Source organism: Perca flavescens, chromosome 12 (genome assembly GCF_004354835.1).
Source record: "Perca flavescens isolate YP-PL-M2 chromosome 12, PFLA_1.0, whole genome shotgun sequence".
Taxonomy (NCBI): Eukaryota; Metazoa; Chordata; class Actinopteri; order Perciformes; family Percidae; genus Perca; species Perca flavescens.
In genome coordinates, this window is record NC_041342.1 from 2,193,285 (window position 1) to 2,220,181 (window position 26,897).

General features: G+C 42.0%; 1 protein-coding gene across 3 annotated transcripts in view; it reads left to right on the plus strand.

Annotated features, from left to right (window-relative positions):
- LOC114565112 (enhancer of polycomb homolog 1) overlaps positions 1–26,134 on the plus strand; it is a 43,103-nt gene extending 16,969 nt beyond the window's left edge. For 2 of the 3 annotated variants that reach the window (XM_028592969.1, XM_028592967.1), the window contains 12 exons: positions 10,296–10,450; positions 10,966–11,172; positions 13,396–13,544; positions 14,000–14,135; positions 15,590–15,754; positions 16,795–16,884; positions 17,545–17,693; positions 17,906–18,342; positions 22,202–22,323; positions 22,841–22,979; positions 23,906–24,293; positions 25,755–26,134. In XM_028592969.1, coding sequence (XP_028448770.1) covers positions 10,296–10,450; positions 10,966–11,172; positions 13,396–13,544; positions 14,000–14,135; positions 15,590–15,754; positions 16,795–16,884; positions 17,545–17,693; positions 17,906–18,342; positions 22,202–22,323; positions 22,841–22,979; positions 23,906–24,293; positions 25,755–25,827 — 2,210 coding nt within the window. In that variant the 3' untranslated portion in view covers positions 25,828–26,134. The remainder of the gene's footprint in view (positions 1–10,295; positions 10,451–10,965; positions 11,173–13,395; positions 13,545–13,999; positions 14,136–15,589; positions 15,755–16,794; positions 16,885–17,544; positions 17,694–17,905; positions 18,343–22,201; positions 22,324–22,840; positions 22,980–23,905; positions 24,294–25,754) is intronic. The other variant, XM_028592968.1, reaches the window with a different exon arrangement.
- Positions 26,135–26,897: the final 763 nt, after the last annotated feature.

A 26,897-nucleotide genomic window follows, 5' to 3' on the forward strand; every position in this document is an offset into this window, starting at 1 on the left:
TTGTTTCATTAGTGTTTCCTTCAATTTTGAATGCATTAAATGGCACTTAGAGGCTGTTGGTCAATATTATGATTGGCAATGAGTAGAAAATTCTGCATTAGTTTCCTTTTTTTTGTAAACATCACCTATACCTGTATGATTTCAGTAGATTAACTTTTGATCAGAGGTGTCAAAAGTATTCACATTCATTACTCAAGTAGAAGTATAGATACTAGGGTTTGAAAAGACTTTTGTAGAAGTTGAAGTATCAACTCAAGCTTTTTACTTAAGTAAAAGTGTAAAAGTACTGGTTTCAAAACTACTTAAAAGTATAAAAGTAATGTAAGGCAGAGATCTTCAACAGGGGGTCCTCAGAGTCATTGCAGGGGGGGCTCCAAATTATTGTACATTTTTGAGTCTTTAAAAAAAAATAAAAATAAAATGCTTTAACATGATTCCAACATATTATTAGCAAATATAAATTCCCACTGATGATAGGCTTTCTGGCCTATAGGTTAGGTAGTCACTAAGATATCAGCCCACAGATACAGTTAATCCTAGATTTACTGTGCCACATATGTAACATTAAAATATGATTTATAAAATCATGCCAACAATTAATATTTTAATAGCTTATGAAAAAAGGTATGTAAGAAGGCTTTAAGTTACCCTAACAGTTATTGTAGGCCCAGTTTAATATGCAACTTAATTTCATACAATATGTAGGGGGTCCCTGCTACATCTCACTTTAAGTTAAGGGGTCCTTGGCTTAAATGTTCAAGACCCCTGATGTAAGGGGGGGAAATGCCATTAAGGACAACAGCTTAACTCTAAAACGCGGGGACAAAATCATATGACTATAATAATGTTACAGTATATTAAAATCATACCTGCAAACTCAGAAGGGCTGAAAAAGGTGACACGTAGGCTACATCTCTTCTGTGTTTTTCAGACAACGGCAGCTACAGTCTGGTGTCAGACTCCTCTCCAGTGAAATATAGACACACTTTTACACCGTTTAGCTCTCAGCATTTTATCATGTTTACTCCATCTTCTAGCTAACGCTAGGCTAACCTGCTTCCAACTGTAGTGTTGACTAGCGTCCCGTGCGGCGATGTTCAGTTCCCTCTAACGTCCGTTTTCGGAGCATCGCGCAGGCACCTAAGGCACCGAAATCCGTGTTGCTATTCGATCCGGTAGATAACGGTCGTTAAGGCACCGGTGGCGTATTAGCACCGGGTCTGTACAGGTGTTATGGATCGCGTACAAACCAATAGGGTGTCGGAATAGCTATGTTTATATTTCTCATCCAACCACAATCAAATTCACTCTCTCCGGATGGAGCGATTTGGATAGGGTTTTTTGTGTTTTTTTTTTTTTTTTTTTTTTGAACGATGACTAACGAGCTGGAATGAAAACAAGCCGAACTGAAATGAGTAACGAGGATATTTTTAAAATGTAGGGAGTAGAAAGTACAGATAATTGCGTGAAAATGTAAGGAGTAGAAGTAAAAAGTAATAATTACTCCAGTAAAGTATAGATACCCAAAATTTCTACTACTACGAAGTATTTGTACTTCGTTACTTGACACCTCTGCTTTTGAGTGTAGAGTTTTCCACAGAAGTCTTATGACTGAAAGCCAAAGGTGGCATTACAAGTGAAACTGTTGATCAAGAGGTTTCCTGGCTGTATAAAGTTGGCTAAATTGAAGGCGTATATAATGGTAAGTCCATTTAGTGACTCACGAGCCCACATGTAGTAAAGGGGGTCTGTTGTTTCTAGTCTCTCTTTGCCAGACCCTCCTCCAAAGCGCGCTGAAGGAGAGTCTGGCTACACCACACAGCATTCAGGGATGGAAGAAAAACGTGCTCTGGTTTAATGGCATTTCTTTAAACCAATCAGTCGTAATGGGCGGTGCTAAACTCTGCACAGACAGCTCATTATGCTCATTTTCAGGTTCATAATTGTATTTAGATCATTATTTATATCAGAATAGGTTTACATGGTTTAATTTTCAAAAAACATTTGTTCTACTGCACATTGCTGCTACTCCTATTTTCACCCTGTGTGTTGAGCTCTCTGTTTTAGCTACTGAGTGAGACATCTCACTTCTGTTCAATCTTTGTTGGGAGTTGCACATGCTCAGTAGCTAGGTAAGGACTACTAGCCAGTCAGAAGCAGAGTATGAGGGCGTGCCCAGACAGTAGCTAGGTAAGGACTACTAGCCAGTCAGGAGCAGAGTATGAGGGCGTGCCATTCTAGCAGCTAGGTGAGCATTATAACGTGTGTTCCAAAGTGACCACGTTGGTCTCTTAAGTAAAGGCTGGACTACAATAGAGCTGTTTGGAGCAGTTTGTGAACAGTGTTTTCTGTTGGAGATGGTTAGTCCCTTTGGGGTGGACTTTGGGCTTTTTCACTTTGTAAACCTATAACATGCACAAAAAAGATATATAACACAATAAAGGAAAGGGAAAAAGCCCAAAAGCATAATATGAGCACTTTAATGGCACCAGCCATGTGTTTTTTATGAGATTTTACGGCGTTGTCACATGTTTGTGAGATTGCCTGGTTCAATAATCCTATCAAAGACAATTAGTTTACTAGATTGCTTAGTTCAGTAACCATGTCTGTGTCACAAGTGATGGTTTCTTAAAAGGAAAGCAATTTGCTGTAGCCTACACAAACACTGTTATCAGTTGAAAGCTGAAATGACACCTGTTTTGTCCTGTCAAATTGCTGTCGGGCTAATTTCCAGGTTTCTGCAGAGTTCTGACGTTCTGAAAGAGAATTCATTGTTCATTTCCAGGTCGTGAAAGTTTAGTGTTTGCTTCAAAACATCAAAAATAAATTAACAAATCTGTCACATGTACTGTCATTTTACAAGGTGACCGTTGAGAAATCCAGCGAAGAAATGAGTGCACACAAATATTGAGATTTAAAATGGGGAAAACTCTTCATTGTGATGTAATTGGCCTGGCCACAGAGCTTGCTGTTTGTCTGGTCAATAACATATATCCTTTGCTCTCTAATTGTAAATACAGTAGCCGTGCATGTCTGATTGAAGCTAGTTTGATTTGATTTGGGTAGATGATGCTGTGTTCCTGCTGTGAGAAAATGAGTTGGTTTGAATTGGCCTGACGTTGATTGACATGTCGGTCTCACAGCCGGTCACTGAGGCTTGAGACAAACTAGAGGACTTGAAACGCCAAAGCACAATGAGTGGAATGCTTTTACATTTTTTTAATCTTTTGAGTCAGAAATATGCTCACACTCGAGCCCATTAGGAAAGGGCAGAGAGTCTGATTTATTTATTTTTTTGCTTCAACTAAAATTATACTGATGTATCTTTTGACCTGCAGAAATGTTCCGTGTGCATCATTAAGCTTTCATATAATGGTGACTCCATTAAAGTGTTGTGTCAGTGTTAGGGTTTGGATGTGACTCAACGTACTATACGCCACACAACAAAACAGCTATTCTATATTGTTCTGTCCATATGCTTTCAGTTGTCTGGAAGGGCAAATCTGGTGTTATTATGCCTGATCATCATCTAGTGTGTCTCTAACCTCATTCAACAGATGCTGGGAGGGGTGTAGGCCTGTAACAATTATTACATAATTGTCTTTCAATATTTTTTGCCATTTAACTGCAATTATTTGCTAACATTAGCCAAGCTCCTAAGACTGTTAATGGTAATTGTTTATTTTGTTTAGGCATGCCAAATTGGTAATTATTGGACGGACTGTTGAGCTAAAGCTATGCTAGTGGCAGCTGTCACTTGTTGCCATAGCAACTCCGAACATCCTGGGCTGTAGCTGCTTCAAGCCAGAGAAACTGCTGATTAAATAACCATCACCACCCTTGACCTTTTTTCCAGAGGACTGCATGGGCTGTGTGCTTATCTGGGTCACTTAACTGTGATGTAACCAGAAGATGTTTCCTGGAATTCATTTTCAACTTTCAACTAGAGCTGGAAAGATTAATCGGTTAGTTATGAACTTTTAAATTAATCTCCAACTATTTTGATAATGGACTAGTCGGTTTGAGTAATGTTTTTTTTTTTTTTTTTTTTAAGACAAAAGTCAAAATTCTCTGATCCCAGCCTCTTAAATGTGAATATGTTCTAGTTTCTTCTCTCCTCTGTGACAGTAAATTGTGAGTTGTGGACAAAACAAGACATTGGAGGATGTCATTTTGGGCTTTGGGGAACACTGATCCACATTTTTCACCATTTTATAGCCCAAACAACTAATCGATTAATCAAGAAAACAATCAACAGATTAATCAACTATGAAAATAAGTTCGTTGCAGCTCTACTTTGAAGTTTTTAATTTGTCTGAAAATGTAATCCATAGGCCTAAATATTTTCAAATTTGACAAAGAGACAATTATATTGTTAATCACAGTTATTTCTGAGACAATTGTGCAGCAACATTTGGAACTGTTACAGCTCTAGTAGGCTCTACTCTAAATGTATTCCAGTTCAGTGTGGGCAAGTAGTCCTGTGCAGTTTTAAGGCCCTGAACACCCACATTTGTTTTCAGTTAATCTAGCTGATTGGACCTTTCCCAGGACTGTGTGGGGGTGTCTAGACTGATTTGATTGACCTCTTCCTGAGCCTCCTGTTAGCGTTGTTGCACCTGTTAGGGCAGGACAGATGACAGCTTTATTGTTCTTATTGGTAGAAAAGATTTGCGACGTAATAAATTCCCATCTAAGCTCTGACCCACCTTCTAATCAGTCGGAACAACTGAAATCACCTGTATGGCTGTTCAGAGGCTTTAATGAATGTTATATGTTGAGCAGAAAGGAACTGCATCAGCTTTATACGAGTTTAGAGGGTAAAACTACACTCTGTTTTGGCTTGGGATTCTGCCAACAACAATTCAATTGCTGGGTGGCTTGGTCAAGTTCTTTGTCCACGTTGGTCGCTGCGGTTTGGTTTGTTGACATAGTCTATGATATGACTGATGTCGCTTTGCTATTTGAAATGCATATGTAAAGTCTCAGATTCATTGTGTCTATTAGATGGACAGTCAATTTTCTTTTCATACGTCGGGCTGCATTTTAATCTTAGATATGCAACAGTGCTGAGAGTCTTGACATTAAAATACTTAAATACTCATTAAATGATGGTGAGCAGTGTTTCCCACAGGTTGATGGTTTACTGGTGGTGGGAGGCGCAGGATGTGACAGCTGGGTTCACTAATCAACTACACTAAGGTTAATTGTTCATCGGTGACACTAAAGTTTTAGTGTAGACTATGATGTGCTTTTCCAATTAAATCTGGTTGGTTTGTCAAATAAATGTTAAGGTTTAGCAAATAAAATGCCTAATTACTCAGAGCCCAAATGTTAACAGCTTAACCTTAAAACCATACAGAAAAGTTAGTGTTTCCTCTATGTTGATTGGCAAGTGGCGGTCAGCCACGGTTAGATTTCTCCTGCCACGGTATCAGAAAAAAACCGTCTATAAGCAGTGATTGTTAGTTGCAGAATAGCGTGGACACGCGCTTCACAACGCGAGTGGGCACGTGTGCCACTCAGAGAAAAGGGAGAAAGAAAAAAGAGACAGGCTGTCCGGAGGACCCGGTTGAGATGGCATGTGTGCATCCTTGAGAACTGTAAGTTGTATAGCCTAACTTATATTGTCAGTTCATTTAAGCCTGTATTAGTCTATAGTGCTTGCACATTTTTTGTTTCACCTGCTAGCTAAATTGCATGTGGCTGTTGATTCAATACAACGCCCTTGATATCATATCATGGCATAGTAGGCTAAACCATGATTATTTCATACATTCATGTCCCGAAACATATTGGGGGAAATTCATTCAACATAATTCCAGCCATATAACAATTAAAAGTAGGCTATGTTATTTGAACTTATAACCTAACCTAACTGGCACTGCCTCCGTTTTGGTGTCTGCTGCGGTGCGCAGTGCAGCTCGGACCGTGCGCCGCTTCCTTTTTTTTTTTTTTCTCTCTCCATAAACTCCGCTCTCACTCTTCTGCCAGTTGCTGCATGAACTTCCTCTGGGACATTTTACAGCTGGTGCACTCCTTGGAGAGGATGTGTGTAATGATTCCAGCCAGTTGTAGCATGTATAAAGTTATATGAACACGTAGACAGCTACCGGCCATCTAGGCTACGTGTAGGCCTACGGCGCCTTTCACAGAGCAAGCGCCCGGTGCTTTTCTTCTGATTCAGAACAGAGTCCATCTACGCCGTAGCCTGCGTTACCGACTCTGGCTTTGCCTTTTTTCTGTCCAAGCCGGCCCGTGTCCAACAGAGCCGTGACCGAACCCAGGCATTAAGAAATTTGGGTCCGAGCCCAACACAGTTAAAATCTCCTTTTTTTTCCCTCATACTAATGACACACGTAGGCTACGTTTGTTTGTGTGGAAAGTAGTGGTGCACAATATATCGGCCGCCGATATAATATCGGCCGATATGGTCATTTTTTTTACACATCGGTATCGTTCCGATGTCAAAATAGGGCCGATGAATAGAGCCGATGTGAATCCTTCCTGTGTATTTGACGTGTGTAGGCTTAGATTTGAGTGTATGAGAATTTAGATTTAAATCTGACCTGTGGAGGGCAGTAATACGCTTAACAGCGTCTATACTGCTGAAATCAGAAGAAGAAGAAAAAATGTGGGCGGGGATGTTGGTTTTTGCAGACGGAATCTGCGGCGAAGTGGGACACTGGAAACTTTAGTAGACCACCGGCTCTCGGTGGGCGGGGGAGAGATGAATGTTCTGAAGTAAGAGGTTGCTGTTCGGTTGCTGCAGCCCGCCGTACAGGTTAGTTTGACCAGCGGGCGGCGGCGGCGGCCGGAGTGGGCGGCGGCGGCGGCCGGAGTGGGCAGCGGCGGCGGCCGGAGTGGGCAGCGGCGGCGGCCGGAGTGGGCAGCGGCGGCGGCCGGAGTGGGCAGCGGCGGTGGCTATCATGGGGGGACATTCTCAGCGGTGAAACGCAAACTGGACCTAGCTAGGTGGAAAGCTAACGCTAGCCAGCCACCTGTTCCATCAATCCTGTTTGCAAGTGTCTGCTCATTAGACAACAAACTGGAGTACATCCAACTTAAACGAATCTCCAATCGCGAGTTCAGAGACTACTGTGTTTTTCTTGTTGTGGAAACATGTCGCCGGGTAAGAGTGGAGATTTTGTTAACACGGACTTGTGCAGAAATTAGCTGCTTGTATCCAACTAAATGCTAACTGCTGGGGAAGTTTGTGACTAGTAAATGCCCAACGTTCTACATTTCACGCAAATTTACAACTGTGTTTATAATCTGCTACATGTAGCTATTGCACACACACGTAAAGTTCAGCTAATGCATACTAGCATTAGCGCTTGGTTGACTGTGAACACCTGTTTCGTATGTCGTTTTTATATATTTTAAATGTGTAACCATTACAGCCACGGTGAAATGTTGTTTCGTCTATATGGTTGAAATGACAATAAAACACATTTGGGTTGAGTTGAATGCTGCCTCACTGTCGGCCTGTAGGTAGGCGTGGCTTGGGAGTAGTCTAAGCAGCGAAGCAAGTGCATTCTGGGATTTGGTGTCTTTCATCCATATGAGCAAAAAACGCATTTTCTGGCTTATCTCGGCCTAGAAGGCACCAATTTCTATAATTTCAAGGGTTAGGCCTAACCTTTAAGTACTTGGCAGTTACTGTACTTCCAGTTCAGACTGCAAAAGCCAGTGTCTGCTCAGTCCAGTTTTTTGTGGCTCCATTTTCACATTTTACTTCTTTCAATACTTTTGGCTTTGGCCATTTAAGGCCTACTACTGTACTTTAAAGTTTTGAACTGTTGTACAATGTTTACAGAATACAGTGACTTGGTCTCAAGTGAGTTAGATGTTTATTGTGAATACTCGGGGTTGGCTTATTCATAGTGTGAATTCAGGACACACTTGTATCCTTTTAAAAATGTATTTTTATATAAATATTTAGATTTTCTTCTGAAAATCTGATGACAGTCATATTTTGCACACAGGTAAAGGTGCCCAATATCAGTGATTTCTGAAAATTAAATCACAAAAGTAAAAAAATGCCTTTTGGAAAATAGTTCCTTATTTGATTATCATAAAAAATGTGTTCTATACAGAGATATAGACATCGGTATCGGCCATAACAGCAATATTAATATCTGTTATCGGTATCGGCCACAATTTTCACATTGGTGCATCACTAGTGGAAAGCCCTTTTTTATTAAGCAACTGTAGGAAGGCATTCAGAAATGTCAACAGATCAGCGCATGGGGAAACAAGCGCACGTTAATAAGCTGTTAAAATGTTCAATGTGTTAACCTCTCCTGATCGCTTTGTTTCCGACCATGATCAGAAAACCAGCGGAGACTGGATACCTCCAGGGCCGACGTTATAAAATGAATAACCACTAACTCTGCTCCGGTTGCATCTACAACACGTATGCTTCCTCTTTCTCTATCTCTCTTCTGCCCACTTAGGCTACCACCTTAATGCCCACACTTGTTACTCAAGACTGCTAGTTACGTTTCTCTGACAGAGACTTTGATTATTACTAAGCAACCAAGATGCATCTTCAACCACGCAAAAGATGAAAACAAAAATGGCCAAAATAGGTAAAAGTAATTGTATTTTCTTTGCCTTTTGTGTAATCTATATAGCCTAAAAACATTTTAAATGAAAATACAGACTATTTTAGGAAAAGTCAGGTACTAGCAGGATTGTATTTTTTTATTTAGCAAAGTTATTACACATATAAATTTCAAAACGGTCAAAATGACTGTCCAGGCCACAGGGGACCATCTAGCAGCATGTATGCTACTCAGCATTAATGGGCCACCTCTTTCTGAATTCCCCTATAACCGAGCCTTGGAGTTATTTTTCCAAAAGCAAAGAAAAGTCAAATGCACACAGCAAGGCTGCCAACTTTGCCACTGAGGCAAATATGCAACACCGTTACATGTTATAAATCTCAACACTGTCTATCTAAAGTTAATTATTGTTCATATATCATTGTTGGTTTTAATCTGTTTTTTTTGGGATCCTAGTAAACATATACATGTCCGTGTTGCACTCATTAAGATCTCACCTGAACGGATTTCTGTCATTCACACTAGGGCTGGCCATATATAGATATTGTATCGATATATGAGACTAAATATTGTCTTAGATTTTAGATACCATAATATTGTGACATGAAACAAGTGTGGTCTCTCCTGGTTTTAAAGGTTAGATTACAGTTAAGTGATGGTATTTTCTGAATTTACTAATCTGTTCTAGCGGTTCTATTATTTGCTTTTAACCACTTAGTCATTATATTTACATTACTGATGATTATTTATCAATCTCATTGTGTAAATATTTTGTGAAAGCACCATTAGCCAACACTACAATATCGCCGCAATATCAATATTGAGGTATTTGGTCCAAAATAGTGATCTCCATATTGCCAAGCTCTAATTCAAACGACTCCAAATTGTAGTTTAAAACTTATAACAGCCAACTTAATAAAATATCAGTTTTTATTCAGGCTCAAGTCCATAGCTAATGGGCACGGAGACGGAGAGAACGGGAACAGGCTCTGTTAGGACCGCTTAGCTCCTGTTAGTGGTTAGCTCCAGTTAACTCTATTGGTCTGCGTACGCTATATAATGACATTGTTTGGGAAAAACAGCTACTGTGTAGGTGGAAACTTTGCTTCTGTGTTGGTGTTAAGGATGCACTGTATACATCCCTTGAAAACTTATCGTAAAGTGAATTGTGAGTTTCCCAGGTTTGTCAGCCACTGTAGGCTGCACACACAAATGATACTTTGTTGTCCTGTAATGTGCTTTGCTGCAGCTCCAACAACTAAAAGTTAGGGTTCATAGAAACTCTGCATTTGGTATTTCAAAGGGATTGTTCAGCAGTGACGTTAATTGAACTTGGCTAAAAAGAGGCTTGATAGTGTTTTTGAAATCCTGCATTCAGTGCTTCAGTTTTTCATTTATTACGAAAGTTTGACTTTTGACAGTTTGCTGTGGAGTCAAGAGTAGAGAGGTATGGTATGTAAAAAGGAAGAAGAGTGCATAAACACCAATAAAATGTAGAAACAAGCAAGTGTGGCATTGCATTTTAAAAAGGCAACGCACACAGGTGTAGGAGTTATTTTATTCATCTTTAACATCAGAATCTTCCTCATCCACTACTTAAATGCATAAACAAAAAATAAGGTTTGTAGGACAGGTTATTACAAATCTGCAATATTTGATTAGGCCAGAAACTCATCTGTCCATGTCTAAAGTCTGTTTCCTTTCCTTTCCTGGTCCTCCCTGCAGCTTTCAGCTTGGACACAGAGCAGCCCGACTACGACCTGGACTTGGAAGACGATGCGTTTGTCAACAAGCTGAAAAAGAAGATGGAGATCAGCTTCCTCCAATTTGAGGAGATGATTGACCGGCTGGAGAAAGGCAGTGGACAGCAGGTTGGCACTGTTAGTGTCTTTATCTGGCCCTAAAACACAGCCAGCTGTAAAGAAAAACTTATGAAATATCTTCCAGACCATAGCAAAATGTGCTCAAATAAATCTGTCATCATTGCCCCCCAGGCCGATACTGTTTATTAGTAGTTAATGAAACCGATAGACGATATTAGAGCACAAAATTAAGATTTTGGAATGTTACAAACTCCAACACAAAACATTGTTTAAATGCTTTAAGCAGTTATTTAATGGAGGGGGGGTTAATTTTAATTTTTAATTCATTACCTTTTATCAGTTATCAGGCAACTAAAACGCTGATACAGATCATCTGCAAACTGCCAAAAAAACGGCCCGATAATCAGCCAGCGTCCATAATCGGTCTATCCCTAATACCCACATTAAATGGTTGGTAACACAAATTTGAAACCATCACCAAAAAAGCCCTGCATAACAGATTTGTCACCCTCACCGCTGTGTAAATGACTCTTTTATTTATCCAAATGTATCTCCTGTTTGTATCTTTCCAGCCGGTGAGCCTTTCGGAGGCCAAACTGCTGCTGAAGGAGGACGATGAGCTCATCAAGGAGGTCTTCGACTACTGGAGCCGCAAGAGGAAAAACAGCCGGGCCAACTGTCTGATCCCCACCGTCAAGCAGGAGAAACGGGACGGCTCCAGCACCAGTGACCCCTACGTGGCCTTCCGACGGCGCACCGAGAAGATGCAAACCAGGAAGGTCCGTTGTCCTATTGGCAGTTTGTACGTGGCTGTAATTGGGGATGTCCCGAGCACACTATCTGATCTGAGCCGATTTTTTTTTTTTTAACTGATGGGGATCGGCATTCACCCCATTTACCTTACTCTGATCATGTACGTCAGCTTGTAGCGATCACCTCCTTTAATCACACATGCCCTGTGCCACAAACGCACCGCCTGGATGACGGCACTTTCAAACCAACATGGCTCGCGGCCACTCTCCAGTGTCAGTCCAGAGTGTGTCTCGTAGCTTGCCAGCCCTTGGCAACAAGTACAAAAAGTCTGCCTCCCTTAAGGGCTTTTCACACGGGGAGCGATTGTCGCGCCTCGTAATTCATTTTCAATGAGAGGCGAGCAGTTTGACAGGCGTTGTGACAAGCGGGAGCAATACCGGGAAACTGTCGCGCTCGTCACACACGCGCCTGGTGGCTGCAAGAGTTGAATTGTTGAACTTTTGCCTACGCGTGTGACGCGCCGTGCAAATCACTGAACGAGAGACAGATTCTTGCTGTTTTAGTTCTCTAAAATATAAACCTGTTTTCTAAACCGTTATCAGGACAGCGGGGCTTCTGCTTGTCTGAGCATCAGCACGAGACTGGATTTATCGGGTAACGTTCTTAGTTATGACTATGCTAATTTAGCTAACAACAACCGTCTGTGGTTAGGAAAGATTAGGACTGCCACCATTTGGTATAAATGGACCTGTGATTAGGGATATACGATACTACAGTCAGCTAATGTCATTCAGTTGTAAGGCAGGGATACAGTAGTGCACAGAATCTCCATGGTTACCACACATTGATCGTCTGGCGTTTAATCGCGGTTCACATGAGGAACGTAGTAGACTCCACAGATCACCGCGACTACGCAGGCAAAGTGTCCCTTAGGTCACCTGTTTGTACATAAGCGTATAACTTGAGTTCTCCACACTTCTTCATGACTCCACCAGGAAACCAGCTGTCAGGCTGTTATTTCCTGGAGATATCGTTAAACAGGAGAAGAAAATCAGAGATTGACTGTTAAGTGCCAGAGGCTCACCAAATTTAGTTTTCGTTGTCCAGCGGGGAACTGGGGGTTTGCTGGGATCCTAAAGAGAACTGTTTTGGTGATGAGAGAGAGAAGATTTAAGTTAAATGAAGTTAGGGGTGGTCAAAAAAGCTGATTGATCACAGCTAGGGATGTCCCATTCATTCTTAACTTCACACCAGATCTAGCGTCTGTTGAATATTTTTTGTTCAAATCTAAATATCCTGTTGTCTAGTTGGACATGCTTCAGTGGCAATACGTCAACTGGGGACAAAGAAAATGATGCATTCTTATACCTCGTTGCAGCAAATATTTCATCCCGTTAGACAGGCTTCCTCCTCGCATGCGATCATTTTCTCACTGTGATCAAATTTTACTGTCAGCCTTTTGTCTAGCTTGGCCAGATTAGCTTCCAGTTTGTAGTGTTGTAAACATGCCTAACCTGTCATGTTGACAGAAGATTCTAAAGAAGAATGCTATCAGGCACCGCCAACCACGTTCAATGAACCGCATCCAGCTACACTTAGAGAACGTATTGTTTCCGCACGTAGCTGTGTGTGAGACAGTCGGAACAGCTTTACTGATGCTGGGTCTCTCCTGACGGAATGAATTAAAGGCACAAGTGTGAGATTTGGTCAGCCTATAAATTCTCTTTGTCCGCTCTACAAGCTGAGCTTCTCTGTAAAATTGGGAATGATGAAGGCAAACTTGTTCAACCGCTTATGGTCCATTTAGAAGGAGGCTAAATTCCCTGATCAGATAAGTTTGAATACATACATCTAAATAAATCAAGTCTATTGGCTATGAACGTACTGTGATGTACCTAAGATAAGTCAGGTAAAACCATTCTCCCAACCCACCACAGTGACCAGATACTTTAACTTTTACATTGAGCCCAGTAGATTTAGTTTAATTAGTGATGCTACAGCACTGAACACGAACTCCATGAAGTTGTAGTTTCCTCTCAACCCCTCTTTTGGAGGATGTATATGCCACCAAGTGGTCATTTGAAGAATTTTGTGATCTTAGTAACCAGTTTCCTTTTTATCTGACCTTTTTTAATAAATGTTTTGTGTCTTAATGTCAGGCTCATAGCACTAATAATGTGCTGTTCATAAAGTTTACATCTTGTGATAGCTTATATGTTGCATTCCATTTTCTTCACTCCAACACTCAGAACCGTAAGAATGACGAGGCGTCCTACGAGAAGATGCTGAAGCTCCGCAGGGATCTGAGCCGAGCCGTCACCATCCTGGAGATGATCAAAAGGAGGGAGAAGAGCAAGAGAGAGCTGCTGCACCTCACACTGGAGATCTTTGAGAAGAGGTGAGCCTGCCCCTGGGCCTGCACACACAATCTAGTAGTACAGAAATAAACTGGCATGGTGGAGACGGCATGGTGACGTTAGGAAGGAAGATGTTGGATGACCGCTCAATGTAAAACTGAGATAAAGGAATAGTTAAAGCTACTGTTTGTCTGTTTGAGTACTGTGCTATTGGGCAACGTTTCCAAATGAATTTTCATTTCTGTAGTTTGAGGGAAAACCACTTTGCCAAATAACGTGGTTTGAAATGTTTTTCAACATTTTTAAAGCCAAGGACCCCTTAACTGAGAGAGACAGAGCAGGGACCCCCTACTATATATGTTGTATAAAATGAAGTTTCGTATTAAACTGGGCCTACAATAACATGTGGGCAGCCCCCCACCCCCGTTGATGATCCCTGGTGTAGACAGTTGATCAGTTGGCTAAACTTTTTTTCCCCTCCCTTTTTCTTTCCCAGAAACGTCATGTCAGACTATGGTGGTGAGGTGATGGCAGAGGTGTTGGCTGAGCGGGCGCTGGTGAGGCCGCAGATCATTCCCCTGGTCCCGGTCACCAACCAGTACCACCTGGATCCCAAGGACTACAAGTCCAAGGTAAGGCTCACTGTTAGGAACAGGGTTCTACCACTGGACTGGATCATTTAAAGGAAAGGGTCAAGATGTTGTCCATATAAATGTCTGATTACACATTTAATACACTGCCCGTTAGGGCTGCACAATATGTCTTTTTTTTTTTTTTTTTTTTTATCGTCACGGCAATATCAACTGGCGCAATAAACGCATTGCAAAATGCTGCGGCATATTGTGAAAGACCCTCTTTTTGTGTTAGTTGAAAGAGAATATCAGTAGAAAACTGCACTTTAAAATGTATAATCATTCTTTTTAAGTGTTGCCTTTTTATATTCAATTTGTTCAATAAAAGAGTGATGGAAATTATTTCCTTTTCCTTGTTTTAAATTCAAGCAATTTGTTGTATTTTAGCAGAATACTGAAAGCAGCAGGAATATGGAAATGAGTACACTCTAATATCTTTATTTATCACAAGTTATATTGTTGTTGTGATATTCAACAACGTAATCACATAATTCATATTTTCCTTATATCGGGCAGCCCTACTACCTGTGTGAATAGTGTTATTCATTATTATAAAATGGTCACATTGTTTTTATGTATATTGTAAAAAACAATTCTAAGTCCATGTGTATTTGAGCTCTAACATTAAAGGAACACGCCGACTTATTGGGAATTTAGCTTATTCACCGTAACCCCCAGAGTTAGACAAGTTGATACATACCCTTCTCATCTCCGTGCGTGCTGTAACGCTGCCTGACGGTTCCAGCATTAGCTTAGCCCAGCACAGATCCTGCAGGTAACTGGTTCCAACTAGCCTGCTGCTCCCAATTGTGACAAAAGTAACAAAATAACACCAACATGTTCCTATTTACATGTTGTGATTTGTAGAGTCACAGCGTGTACACAAAACAAGGTAACATGAGACACCGCCATCTTCTAACCGTAAACAAACCGGGAACTATATTCTCAGACAGGTTTGTTGCGAGCATATCACTCCGCCCAAGTACTATATTCTTCAACCTAAGAATATAGTTCCTGGTTTGTTTACAGTTAGAAGACGGCTGTGTCTCATGTTACGTTGTTTTTTGTACACGCTGTGACTCTATAAATCACAACATGTAAATAACAACATGTTGGTGTTATTTTGTCACTTATTGGGAGCAGTAGGATTACTGGAACCATTCACCTGCATGTTCTGTGCTGGCCTGATGCCGCTGGAGCCGTCAGACAGCATTACAGCACGCACAGTGATGAGAAGGGTATGTATCGACTTGTCTAACTCTGGGGGTTACGGTGAATAAGCTAAATTCACAATAAGTCGGCGTGTTCCTTTTTAAAATGAGGCATTTTGAAATGGTAATATTGGTTGTATTTTCAGGGAGCCGTATGCACGACTAAAGTTTGCCCGAAGTCTTTAAATGTAGGTTTTGAAGGTGCCCTAAAGTCTCATGAGTTATCTCTTCTCCCCCATTCAGCCCGAGAAGACAGAAGTTCCCCGACAGAAGAGGAAGTATGAGAAGAAGCAGAAGGCGGTGCCTCTGTCGTCGGGCGCCCCCCACCATCCGGGTCCCGTTGTCTTCAATGCCAAGGACCTCAACCAGTATGACTTCCCCAGCTCGGATGACGAGCCCTTCTCCCAGGTACATGCGCCACTCGTACAAACACGGGCACTCATTCATGCAAAGCCAAGCACGCTATGGAGACCGAGCATGATCGCTTGACTCACAAAATTGGTTGTTTGTAGATGATTTAGTTGGATGTGTTGAAGTGAATCTCTAATATTAATCCTCATACAGGAGCGTTTCAAGGTTTTTGAACAAAACAAACAGCCACGTTTCTGCATGCATTAGTTAGTCTCCAACTTTGTAGGCTGACATAGATGTGTTTCAGGGATTCCGCTGGTTCTTAAAGTCTCAAATTTCAAGATAAAAATGTTAGGCCTTAAAAAGTCCAAAATTAGCTAAAGTATTGTATTCTAGGTCTTCCTTTCCTGCGTCAATGCACGCTACTGCTAATGATTTTTTTCTTCTTTTTTAAGTTCCGTGGTGTTGTAGTTATTTCTTTCACTAGTCCAAATATAATTCACTGTATTGGGACTACAAATGAGACCAACATGCTACTTATATCAGCTTTCGTGTCATTGGCGCGAGTCTCTTTCAGATCGTACCACAGACCATAAAGGGATTTTATTCTTCAGCTAGGGGGAAGTGCAGGTTTAGCCATACTTGGCTTGAAAAAAAACTTGAATTTGGCTTGAATTTAGGGCTTAGTTGATGTTGTGATAAAGGTCTTAAATATCATTCATAATGGTCTTAAAAAGTCTTAAATTTGACTTGGTGAAACCAGCAGAGTTCAGTAGAAACGGATGCAATATCTCCCAATTTTTCCTAAAACACGACATGACCGTGATGATGTGACTGTAATATGACCGAAGCAAATGTAACTTTTAAAACAGTTTTTTTTCCATGGCTGCATATTGTGATGAAATAACAGGAAATGAAATAACAAACTTGTGAGCACAGCAACCTACCCAAGCTCTTTCCGTAGCTCCCCTCCGCTGCACTCTGCCCTTTTTGTCCTGATAATTCCACTCAGAATTGCAAAACCACATGAGATGAGTGGGTGGGCTTCAGTGTTATAAATTCTGCTCTTCCACTGACCTTAACCTCTGTGTCCACAGCTACACTCAGGCTCATCAGAAGCAGAGGAGGAGAACGACCCAGATGGTGCCTACGCCTTTCGCAGGAAGGCAGGCTGTCAGTACTACGCTGTAAGTACTGTGGTCATCCACACGGTTTATAAAAAAAAAAAGCATATTGGAGTTTACTTTTACATGGGTAAATTACATTACAATTACATGGCCCCTTAAACCCACATGGGTGGGTTTGGCCATAATGTCCCAGCAGTGATGCCCTCAGATTGTAGGGGCTTTCGAATGCTAATGTTTTTTAGAATTCCATCTTTATAGCGGAGTTTACAGATTTTAAGTTTGATTCAGTTTTTATTTACACGTCATATCATTAAAACACAATTTCAGACAGTACAATGATCAAATGCAGGACGCCTGAAATGGGGAACCCCAAATAAGCTACTTAAAACTTTTAGAGGGGGCCCAATAACATTAAACCTAAAACAGAGAATATACAGATACTAAAACTCAATTGACGATAGACACAACACCGACAAATACCACAAAAACAGACCATCCCAGTACAACACTAATAACAAACATATGTTATAAACAGTTTTTCCTTCAGGTTAGTTTTTTTTAAGATGGAGACAGAATGCGATAATATGTCTTTATATGTCTTTTATGGGATGTCTTTACGAAGTCACTAAAAGACTAGTCCCAGATTGCAAAGATCGGAGGTGTTGTACTCAGACAATCCGAATGAAATGGGTGAAGTTCAGCATCCTGTCTTGTTTTCAGGCTCGTCAGGACCGTGTGGGTAGCTGGCCATGGTGCGGTCCCTGGGATGGCGGTTTAGCAGAAGCTCGCTTTCGCTACAGTCTCACCACGCTCACCGTGCCGCGGCGCTGCCTCGGCATGGCTCGACGACGCGTGGGACGAGGCGGCAGGTCAGTTCAAGTTCAGCTTTCTCATTTACTCCTGCTCCTTTTGTATAAGACATACTTGGAAGCATTCTTATGCAACTACTTGAATAATTTGGTAGAAAACTTGCTTTTAACAATAAGAATTGTAATAAGAGGGCTTTGGTAAATGAGCCCCAGAAAGAATGCCTGACAAATGAATCTAGTTGTCTTTATTGACATGTTCCACTGTCTCCCAGGGTGCTGCTGGACAGGGCACACACGGACTATGACAGCGTTTTCCACGGACTGGATCCCGAAATGCTCAACCTGCCTCTCCCCACCTCTTCTTCTCCTCCTCCTACAACTACTTCACGCTCGCCGGCCACCGACAAGTTTGCCAGTACCTCAGAAACAAATACCTCGGACAGAAGTTCCTCCTCCTTCAACTCCTCCCTTTCCTCTACATCTCCCTCTTCCACGGACCTCAGTCAGATACTGTTTAATATAAAGTTGTGCCGGTGGAGGCACTTTAGACCACGGACACTACCACTACATGAACTGGACCACGCCCACCCGCTATTCAGGAAGTTGAGTCGAAGCCTGAAGCGGCCCGTCTCCGCCTCCACAGCTGGGGGACAGCCCTTTGGCTCTCAGCGCCCGCTGAGGGTTGTCCCCGCACCCGCACCCACTGCTGGTAAGTGAATTGGCTGCCTTCAAAATTTAACACATTAAGGTTTAGGTTTCCATAGCGACCGCTGTACTTGGAGACACTCATTGTGTTGCAGGAGCACAGTAAGCGGCAGCTTTACGTTGAGAAAGCCCAGTAAAATGTTCCTCTAATCCGTGAAACAAGCATGTGCCCCGTTTCAACTCCACCCCTCAAAGAATTGGAATAGAGAGTCGATAAGAACCGGAGTCCAAAGAAAGAATCAGAATTGTTAAAAACAAAATGATGCCCAACCCTACTGAAAACAGGTGTGTACGCGTGTACACCCACACATACCACTACGCACAACTTCTACCTTGTTTTAAAGGGTCAGTTGCCTCAGTTATACAAACATGTAATCACTCAGCCTAGTCACGCCATTAGTTTGGTTTTTATTGTCCAGGTGGTGAGATATTTGCTACTGAGATTTGTAGAAACTGTTGGCATACTGTGTGGATTATGGAAACCCTAGTTGTTTTTGAGGTTGTTTTGTTTTTTTTAGTTTTTTTTTACATTCAATTGAGTTAGAGATGTCAAACCAAAAACTATCAGCGTGACAGGACACCACTCTGAGTAGAGAAATGTGTGCGTTTTTGTTAAATTGACCCTTGGAGGCATGCGAGTTCAGAGAGATAATTAGTAACTATCAATGACATTTTTTAGGATGCACAATCATCGCTGATTTCCTCGTTTCTACCTTGATTGCGGTGATTGCCCGCTAGCTGCATTGTAAACGTGTTTGTATGTGTTCATTGAGTGCAGCTGTTGCTTTGCATTCAGTGTCTCACCTCACACCCCACTCGGTCCACAAGGTGTCAATTTAAAACGTAGTTTGATAAATAAATTCATGAGATGCAAAGGATTTGATGGGGTGTGTGGACAAAGAGGCGTGGTGCGTTGAATACAAACTAAATGCCACAGGACCCTGGTGGTGTTACTGTGAGGGCAGTCAGGCAGTCTTGGTCTTAATGTCGCTACGCTCCGTTTACAGGAGTTGTGACTGTTTTTGATGTGCATGAGTTCTGATTTTTATTCTTAGAAAATTGGTCTGCTTGTAAAGTAGCGTAAAGAAACCGAAGCATACAGATGTAATGAACACAAGGTTTTTTTTTTTTTTTTTTTTGCTACCATAGTGGTTGAGTCCGCACACAGCAGCCGTAAAGGCAGGTTGCTGAGTTTATAGGTGCATTATTTTGATGAAATGAGACACTGTCAGATTGCATGAACTGAACATGAAGGGTGTTCCACATGGAGCCAGGCCCAGAGGACGAGCTGTGACTTTCAGATGCTGAGGAGTCCTGGATCCTGTGAAGTGGGGAAGTGAATGGCTCTTGGGGAATATGAAAATCAATATTGCACTGAGGCACAAGGCCACACTAATAGCCCCAAATGTGGAAATAGGACTTCATGATCGATATAAACACTTGAGACGGTGTTATTTACAGGATGAATAACTGGGGCGCTTATACAACCAACTTAAACATGCATACAAGAAACCAGGTCTCTCTTCTATTAACCAGGTTATGGTAGAACATTTGATTTACTGGAGCAACCTGGTTACTGTCAAACAAAGGTGTTTACATGCAGCTCAGTAATCAGATTTCTTCCAGTATGATATTTGAGCCAAAGCTGGCATATGTGTACCACAAAAGCCAACCTGGTTACTAAAGTGCATGTGAACGCACAATATGACTTTTGGTAAGGTTGAAGAAGCACCTTTTTAAAACCAGGTCCGAACGCACTTGATCATTTTCAGACCACAGGCTTGATGATACTATCGTCGTATTAGTTCCGATAAAAGAGAAAACTACAAGCTTTTCTGTCAAAACTGTTCAATATACAGTAGCAATGTATTTCTCAAACTATCACTTGTCAGCACACTCTGCAGTAGAACGCCTCTAGTCTGAATTGGCTGCCTTTTTTTTTTTTTATCAATGAAGGCAGTACTGGGTGTGTGTCTTGATTTGAATGTGCTCCCTGTGGATTACAAACGGACACACAGCCATAGAACCACCAAGAGAGAGAGCAGGGAGGAATGAGACACTTGGTTGTATAGGGAAACTTGATTTCAAATGTATGTCCATGTTAGTATTGCATTATTACCCTGTCAAGATAAAGTTAGAGGAAACCGGTGACGACCTCATGCATCACTGATTAGGGATGGCCCTATCGGGCTCTGTCTGATTATTGGGCCATTTTTTTTTTTTTTTTTTTTTTTTTAGATTTTTTTTTTTTGTTTTTGTTTTTTAAACCGATAACCGATTTAAGTTAATTAAATGAATAGTGTTCTACTGCTACAGCTCTGTGTCTTTCCCCTCTGATCTGGTTTCACTCATATTTTGAAATGGACATTTACTATAGTAATTTTTTTTTTTGTTACAATAATTAAATTTTATTTATAGTATCAAATCATAAGTTATCTTGAGACACTTCACAGAGTAGTTCTAGACCACACTCTATAATTTACAAAGCCCCAACAATTCCAGTAATTCCCTCAAGATCAAGCAGTGTGACAGTGGCGAGGAAAAACTCCCTCTTGGGAAGAAACCTCGGACAGACCCAGGCTCTTGGTTGGCGGTGTCTGACGGGCTGGTTGGGGATATGATGAACAGTGGGGATAATAGTCAAATTAATAATGGAACAGTGACTTCAAATGGTAGTCGTAGTAGTTCATGTCATATCAGGACGCTACAGGGCGTTCCAGGATGTAGCGTGGCCCAGCAGAGCATGGATGGACGTAGCAGGAAGCTGCAGGGTTCAGCAGGAAGCAGCATGACATTGCAGGGCACCGCTGAGATCAGCAGGGAGTGCAGCAGGACCACGGCGACAGCTGCAACCAGGATCTTGGTGCCAACGTTCTCCAAGGAAATACGCTGGGGGGAAAAAACATAAGGACTCCGGGGAGCAAACTCCCCAGAAGCTAGGATTAATAACAAGCATTTCTGGGACGGGATGCACACAAATGGTAATAGAAAGGGAGAGGAGAGAACAGCTCAGTGTGTCAAAGGAAGGAAGGAAGTCCCCCGGCATTCTAAAACTATAACAGCGTAACTAAGAGAGACAGGACATAAGGAAAGGTAGCCTGTTCGGGCTTTGAACTCTCCCCTGCCGGATAAATAACATTTACTAAAGATTTTGTTTTTTCCAAGACACATCTTTTGCAAGACTCATACTTGTATCAGATTATTTTTACACTGCGGCATGGCTACTTGTTGGAGTTTAACAGGCCAAAATCCTAAATGTATGCATTTTTACTGTAAATGCATATCTGTTTCGTTAACTTCTAATAATCAGTATCATTATCACTGAGGACTTTCATGAAGCTGATGCCACGGGGGTTGCCAAATTGCCTTCACCTCTACACCGTCATGTTTCTGAGCAGAAGAAGTCTTTCCAAAAGTTGTCTGGTACTTAAGAATGGGTTTCCGTGGCCAGGTTAGCTCAGTTGGTAGAGCAGGCGCACACATAGAGGTGTATCCCTCAACGCAGGAGGTCCAGGGTTCGAGTTCAACCTGTGACCTGTGATTTCCTGCAGGTCTTTCCCCTCTCTCTCCCCCTTTCATGTCTAGCGGTCTTATCCATTAAAGGCGGAAATGCCCCAAAAAAATCTTTTGTGGTTTCCAACAAAAGACTGTGTATACGTTAAACGCGTTCACTTTGTTCAAACTAAGCACATCCGTGGCAGCAGCTGTTCTTCCCACACTTCTGCATGATTTCATAGAGCTGACTTTGTCTGCATGTATCGTCTTCTTCTTTTTGAAAACCATGTGTCAAAGTAGTGTTTTAAACCTGTATATGACGCTATGGATCGCATTTCCAGATTTGTAACAAAACTGTTCTCTCTCAGCTTTCACAGCCGAACAGTACCAGCAGCATCAGGAGCAGCTGGCCCTGATGCAGAAACAGCAGCTGGAGCAGATCCAGCTGCAACAGCAAGCCAACAGCACCGCCACTACAAACAGCACAAAGGTCAGTATCCCAACACAAGTCGCTTCTCAGGGGTCCCCCCCACCCCAGCAACAAAGGAAAATCAGTGCCAAAATGATAATACTTGAGAAAAAATAACAATTCAAATCCTCTCTGACTGTGTTTAATAGCAATTTACCAAAATAACTGTTGAAAAGCAGAGCATGAACTTGAATAGTAGCGCTTATCTCAGTTTTACTGTCAAGAGTCTGGCTGTAGTGAACTCTACCGGTGGTATTTAAATATTGATATATTTTTTATTTTTTTATTTTAAGTAGTTTTATTGATTGGGGTTTTATTTACTCAAGCATATTCAACATTTTTGTTTATCAAATTGTCAGAAATAGCTGATTTCTGTCACACACTCTTTGCCTTTACTGTGCGCAAACCAAAACTGTCGTGCGTTGTCACCCCCCCCCCCCGGGTTCGGATCGCAAACTGAACTCTTATTTATTTTTTTCCACCTTTCTTCCTCATCTGTGACTTTAACAGTTTTCTTCCCCCTCCCTCCCCCCCTCAGAGCCTAGCGAATACGTTGGACCAGGCCAGCGCCCAGTTCGCCGCCTCGGCCCTGGTCACCGCTGACAAACTGCTGGCTCTAAAAACCAAGGAGGAGCTGGCCCTGGGAGGTGGAGTCAACGGCATCCTCTCCCCCTCAGGTATGAGCGCCGTTGGTAGCGCCGCTGGGCGCCAGGTGATGACAGAGGGGGGTCGCACTCGACGACGACCAGACGGCTGACAGCGTTTGGCCCTTTGTAAATAAAGTGACCTGTTGTTGTGGTTGTTGTTGAGTGTGACCCTCATTTCTCACAGTTAGTCAACATAATAAAGATAAAACCCCATTTGCCGTCACAGTAACTGCTCATTTAGTAAGGTGGTCATTGGTCTTGATTATTAACCGCATTTTACGTTTTCTGATGACCAATGGAAGCTACAAATAACCACAAGTTGGGATACATGCTGGCATATACGTAATAAAACATTCCCAAAGTGTGTTTTCAAAAATAATGCAACTGCAAAGTAATAAAAACTAAACGCAATTAAAGTGTGACGTGCACTTAACCCAAGTGTTGCAATCCCCTGAACAGACAAAGCAAACAATGAGGGTGAAGTAATTACAGTCCTACAACCCATAATAGAGTGCACTGACAGAGCTGATAACCACACAAAGCAAGCTGAACAAAACCTGCAAAGCCCCCACTGTCAGCCAGCAGGAATTAGTAGATAACTGACAAAGTGACGAGATGTAAATTCCATTTGAGATTCATCTGCAGATGAAGAAACCGGTGCTGGATCTGTCCTTTGACAGACGTAATAGTTTTCTTTGTGATTCTGGTGAAAAGGAATACATCCAGCTGAAACATGACCTTCTGCCTTGCGGGAGATATTTGACACTGAAGTTAAGGAGCTGATTCGACATCCTTTATACCTGAGCACACATTAAAGTTACAGAAAGAGTACAGTATACTGCATATTCACTGCTTCGAGTTTCCAATAGAAAGAACTGGTTTCTTCCTTGAAAGAACAGTTGAAAATTAAAACCTATTTTCAAACCCCCTCCCCCGCCTTCTTTTGACCCCCCCAGGTGTCTACAAGGGCTTGCACCTCTCGAGCACAGCGTCTCCTTCCCCCGCTGCCCCGGCTCCACCCACCTCTGCCCCGACCCCTGCCTTGCTCCACCCCTGCACCACCACCAGCTCCACCTTGGCCACCAGTAACAACAACAACGGCACCACCCACCCTGCCAACACCCCCACCCCCACCACTACCGCCGCCGCCACTCAGGTCCTGCTGGGAAACAACAGCCTCCGTCTGGGCGTCCCACCCGGCAAGCGTGTCCACGCCCCCCGGACGCTGAGCACCGCCATGTCAACATCCGCCTTAAAGCTTGCCCACGTGGCCGCCGCAACCGCCAACTGTCAGAAACCCAAGGTCACTACGGCAACGGCCTCGGCGCTGGACATAGTGCCCAGGTGAGAAAACAAATCCAAGTGATGGGCGGTAAAAAGATGATGGGTCCAGACTTTGTAGCGATGAATGAATATTTGGAGTTCATCACTGTGTAGTACTACAGATTAGGGCTGCTCGATTATGGGGGGAAATATAATCACGATTATTTCAGTCAATATTGAAATCACAATAATTTAACATTACTCGGTGACTTCTGGAAAGATGTTGCAGTTATTGAACTTAAAACAGTGGAAGAAGTTACATAAATACCAGTAAAAAAAACAACTCTGAAATTTACCTTAATACTTTTCCTATTTAACTTTATTTTTTCATTCAGAACACAAGAGAAAATAAGAGTTTACGTAATGAGCTAAATAATAGTTTTTCTCTTATCATTCTGTTTTTGTGATCATTGGGAGCCAAAATCATAATCATGATTACATTTTGATTAATTATGCCACCCTACTACAGATCTGGGATGGGCAACGTAGATAATAGAGAAGGCCACAAAAATGTTGATCCTGACTACCTGAGGGCCAGACTGTAACCCTAGTCTCACGGTACCAGACCTTCCTCCACAGCACTGCGGAGGAGGGTCTGGCTAGTCCACACAGCATTCCTGGATGGGAGAAAAACGTGCTCTGGTTTATTGGCATTTCTTTAAACCAATCACAATCGTCTCTGGCGGAGCTAAGCTCCGCACGGAGCTGCTGTAAAACAGCCTCGGGAAGGAACTTGTTTTGGTGGAACACTTGTAGGTTCTGTCTGGATTTACCCTGCAGAGATCTGAGCCGCAGTTAACCATAGTCCTCACAAATCCACTGGAGGTTAGAACGCCAACACAAAGGAAGAGGAAGGACATCGGCGCAAAGACATGCATCTGGCCGAATTTCCTACGACACAGGAGCAATCCTAGAAGTGGAACATCGTAGATGTAGAACACTAACTCTTATCATTCAATTAGACAAGTATAGCTATAAACGGTAAATAAATACCGCTAATTAAAGTTGATTTAACCAGCTTCTGTTTTTCATATTCAAATGCATTTAGTAATGCTTCTATTCATTTAATGAACTTAACACCGAAACAAAACCTCCACATTCCTGAGTGATGGAGGCCCTCAATGATTTCAGTCCAGTGACAAAAATCATCTTTCAGTAATGGTACAACTGTTTTCTGATTTTGTTTCTAGGCGCACTAAGCACATATGTTTGCCCTTTGAATTCCGTAAAAAGATAAATCTGTTTCCCATTTAGCCTGGAAGATGTGATTCTCTTGGTCCAGTTTTCAGTTTTGGGCCCATCCCTTCTGCAGATGTAATCAGTCTGATTGACACAATATCACAAAGACAATATGTTGAGCACTATATTTCTCTTACTGCTGTGCTTTTGTGCTAAGGCACATTTCACCAGATTCACCAGTTTATGCTAGACATCATGCTAACTACTTGCAGCTAAATGTGTCTTGCTGTCTTTTGTCCACAGGGAGAACCACGAACAAGACAAGCCAGCACTGAACAGTCTATCAGAGAACACAGTGGCCATGGAGGTTACGTAGCCTCCCATCGGCAGCACGGCCCCCAGCGTTCAAACTCCTTTTTGATGTTTTTTTTTTTTTTTTTAGGTGCTATGCATCATTCGTTAGTGGTGAAAGCAAATTGGTGGCGGAATGAGCACGGCAAGGCTGGGTTTCCATGGCAACTGTTTTGGGACTTAATTGCAATGCTCGTCTCGTACAATTCTTTTTCTCTCCCCTCATTTCCCTATTTGTTACCGTTAATAAGAGATCATCTGTAAATTCTTAATATGGCAATTATATGTACAGTACTGCATATTTGTAATACCTCCCCACCCGCCCCCCCCCCCCCCACCCTGTTCATGTATATAACATTACTTGAATACAGAATTGTTCATTTGTGATGTTTTGCACTCGATACTAAAAAAAAAAGAGGAAAAAAAAATCAAATTAAAAAGAAAAGGACAAACTGCAACTGGTGCGAGTATGAGGTGTGAAAGTTGTACCACAGAAAACTGTGTCATTACATGCATGGTGCGGAACCTGCTGTTTGATCTATTTATTGTGCAGTGTTTACACAGGGTTTTATTTTTTCGGTCATGTTTTTTTTTTTTTTTTTTTTTTTTTTTTTTTTTTTTTTTATAAACACTGTACGCGTCACCGGTTCCCCGTGCTGTAGTCCGTGTTTAGCTAGAATAAAAAAACTGTCATTTTGTTTTGGATGTTGTGAACATGGCCGGGAGCTAGCCCGTTTTTGTTAGGCCTTCTTCCACCATGTTCCCACGTGTCCTGTTGAATCCACGGAGACATGCATTCATCCAGAGTGAGGCGCGGGGCAGTAGGAGGAGACAGGTGGCAGTTTGTTTGTCGTAGGCATCAGTTTGTCAGTTTCCACAAAGCTCTTCCATACGTATAATATTCCTGAGACAAGTAACAAAACAATGGGGATGATGACTCTTTCCCAGAAGACTTTGCTGCTTCTGACTTATCTAAGCACTATATAATTTGTCTGTTGATTGATGCTGCTTTTGTATGATTTTTGGCCTCTGGTTCGCGCCAGGTGGTCTTATTTACTTTTTCTTTAAAGGATTATTCCCCCATCTCCCCTTATC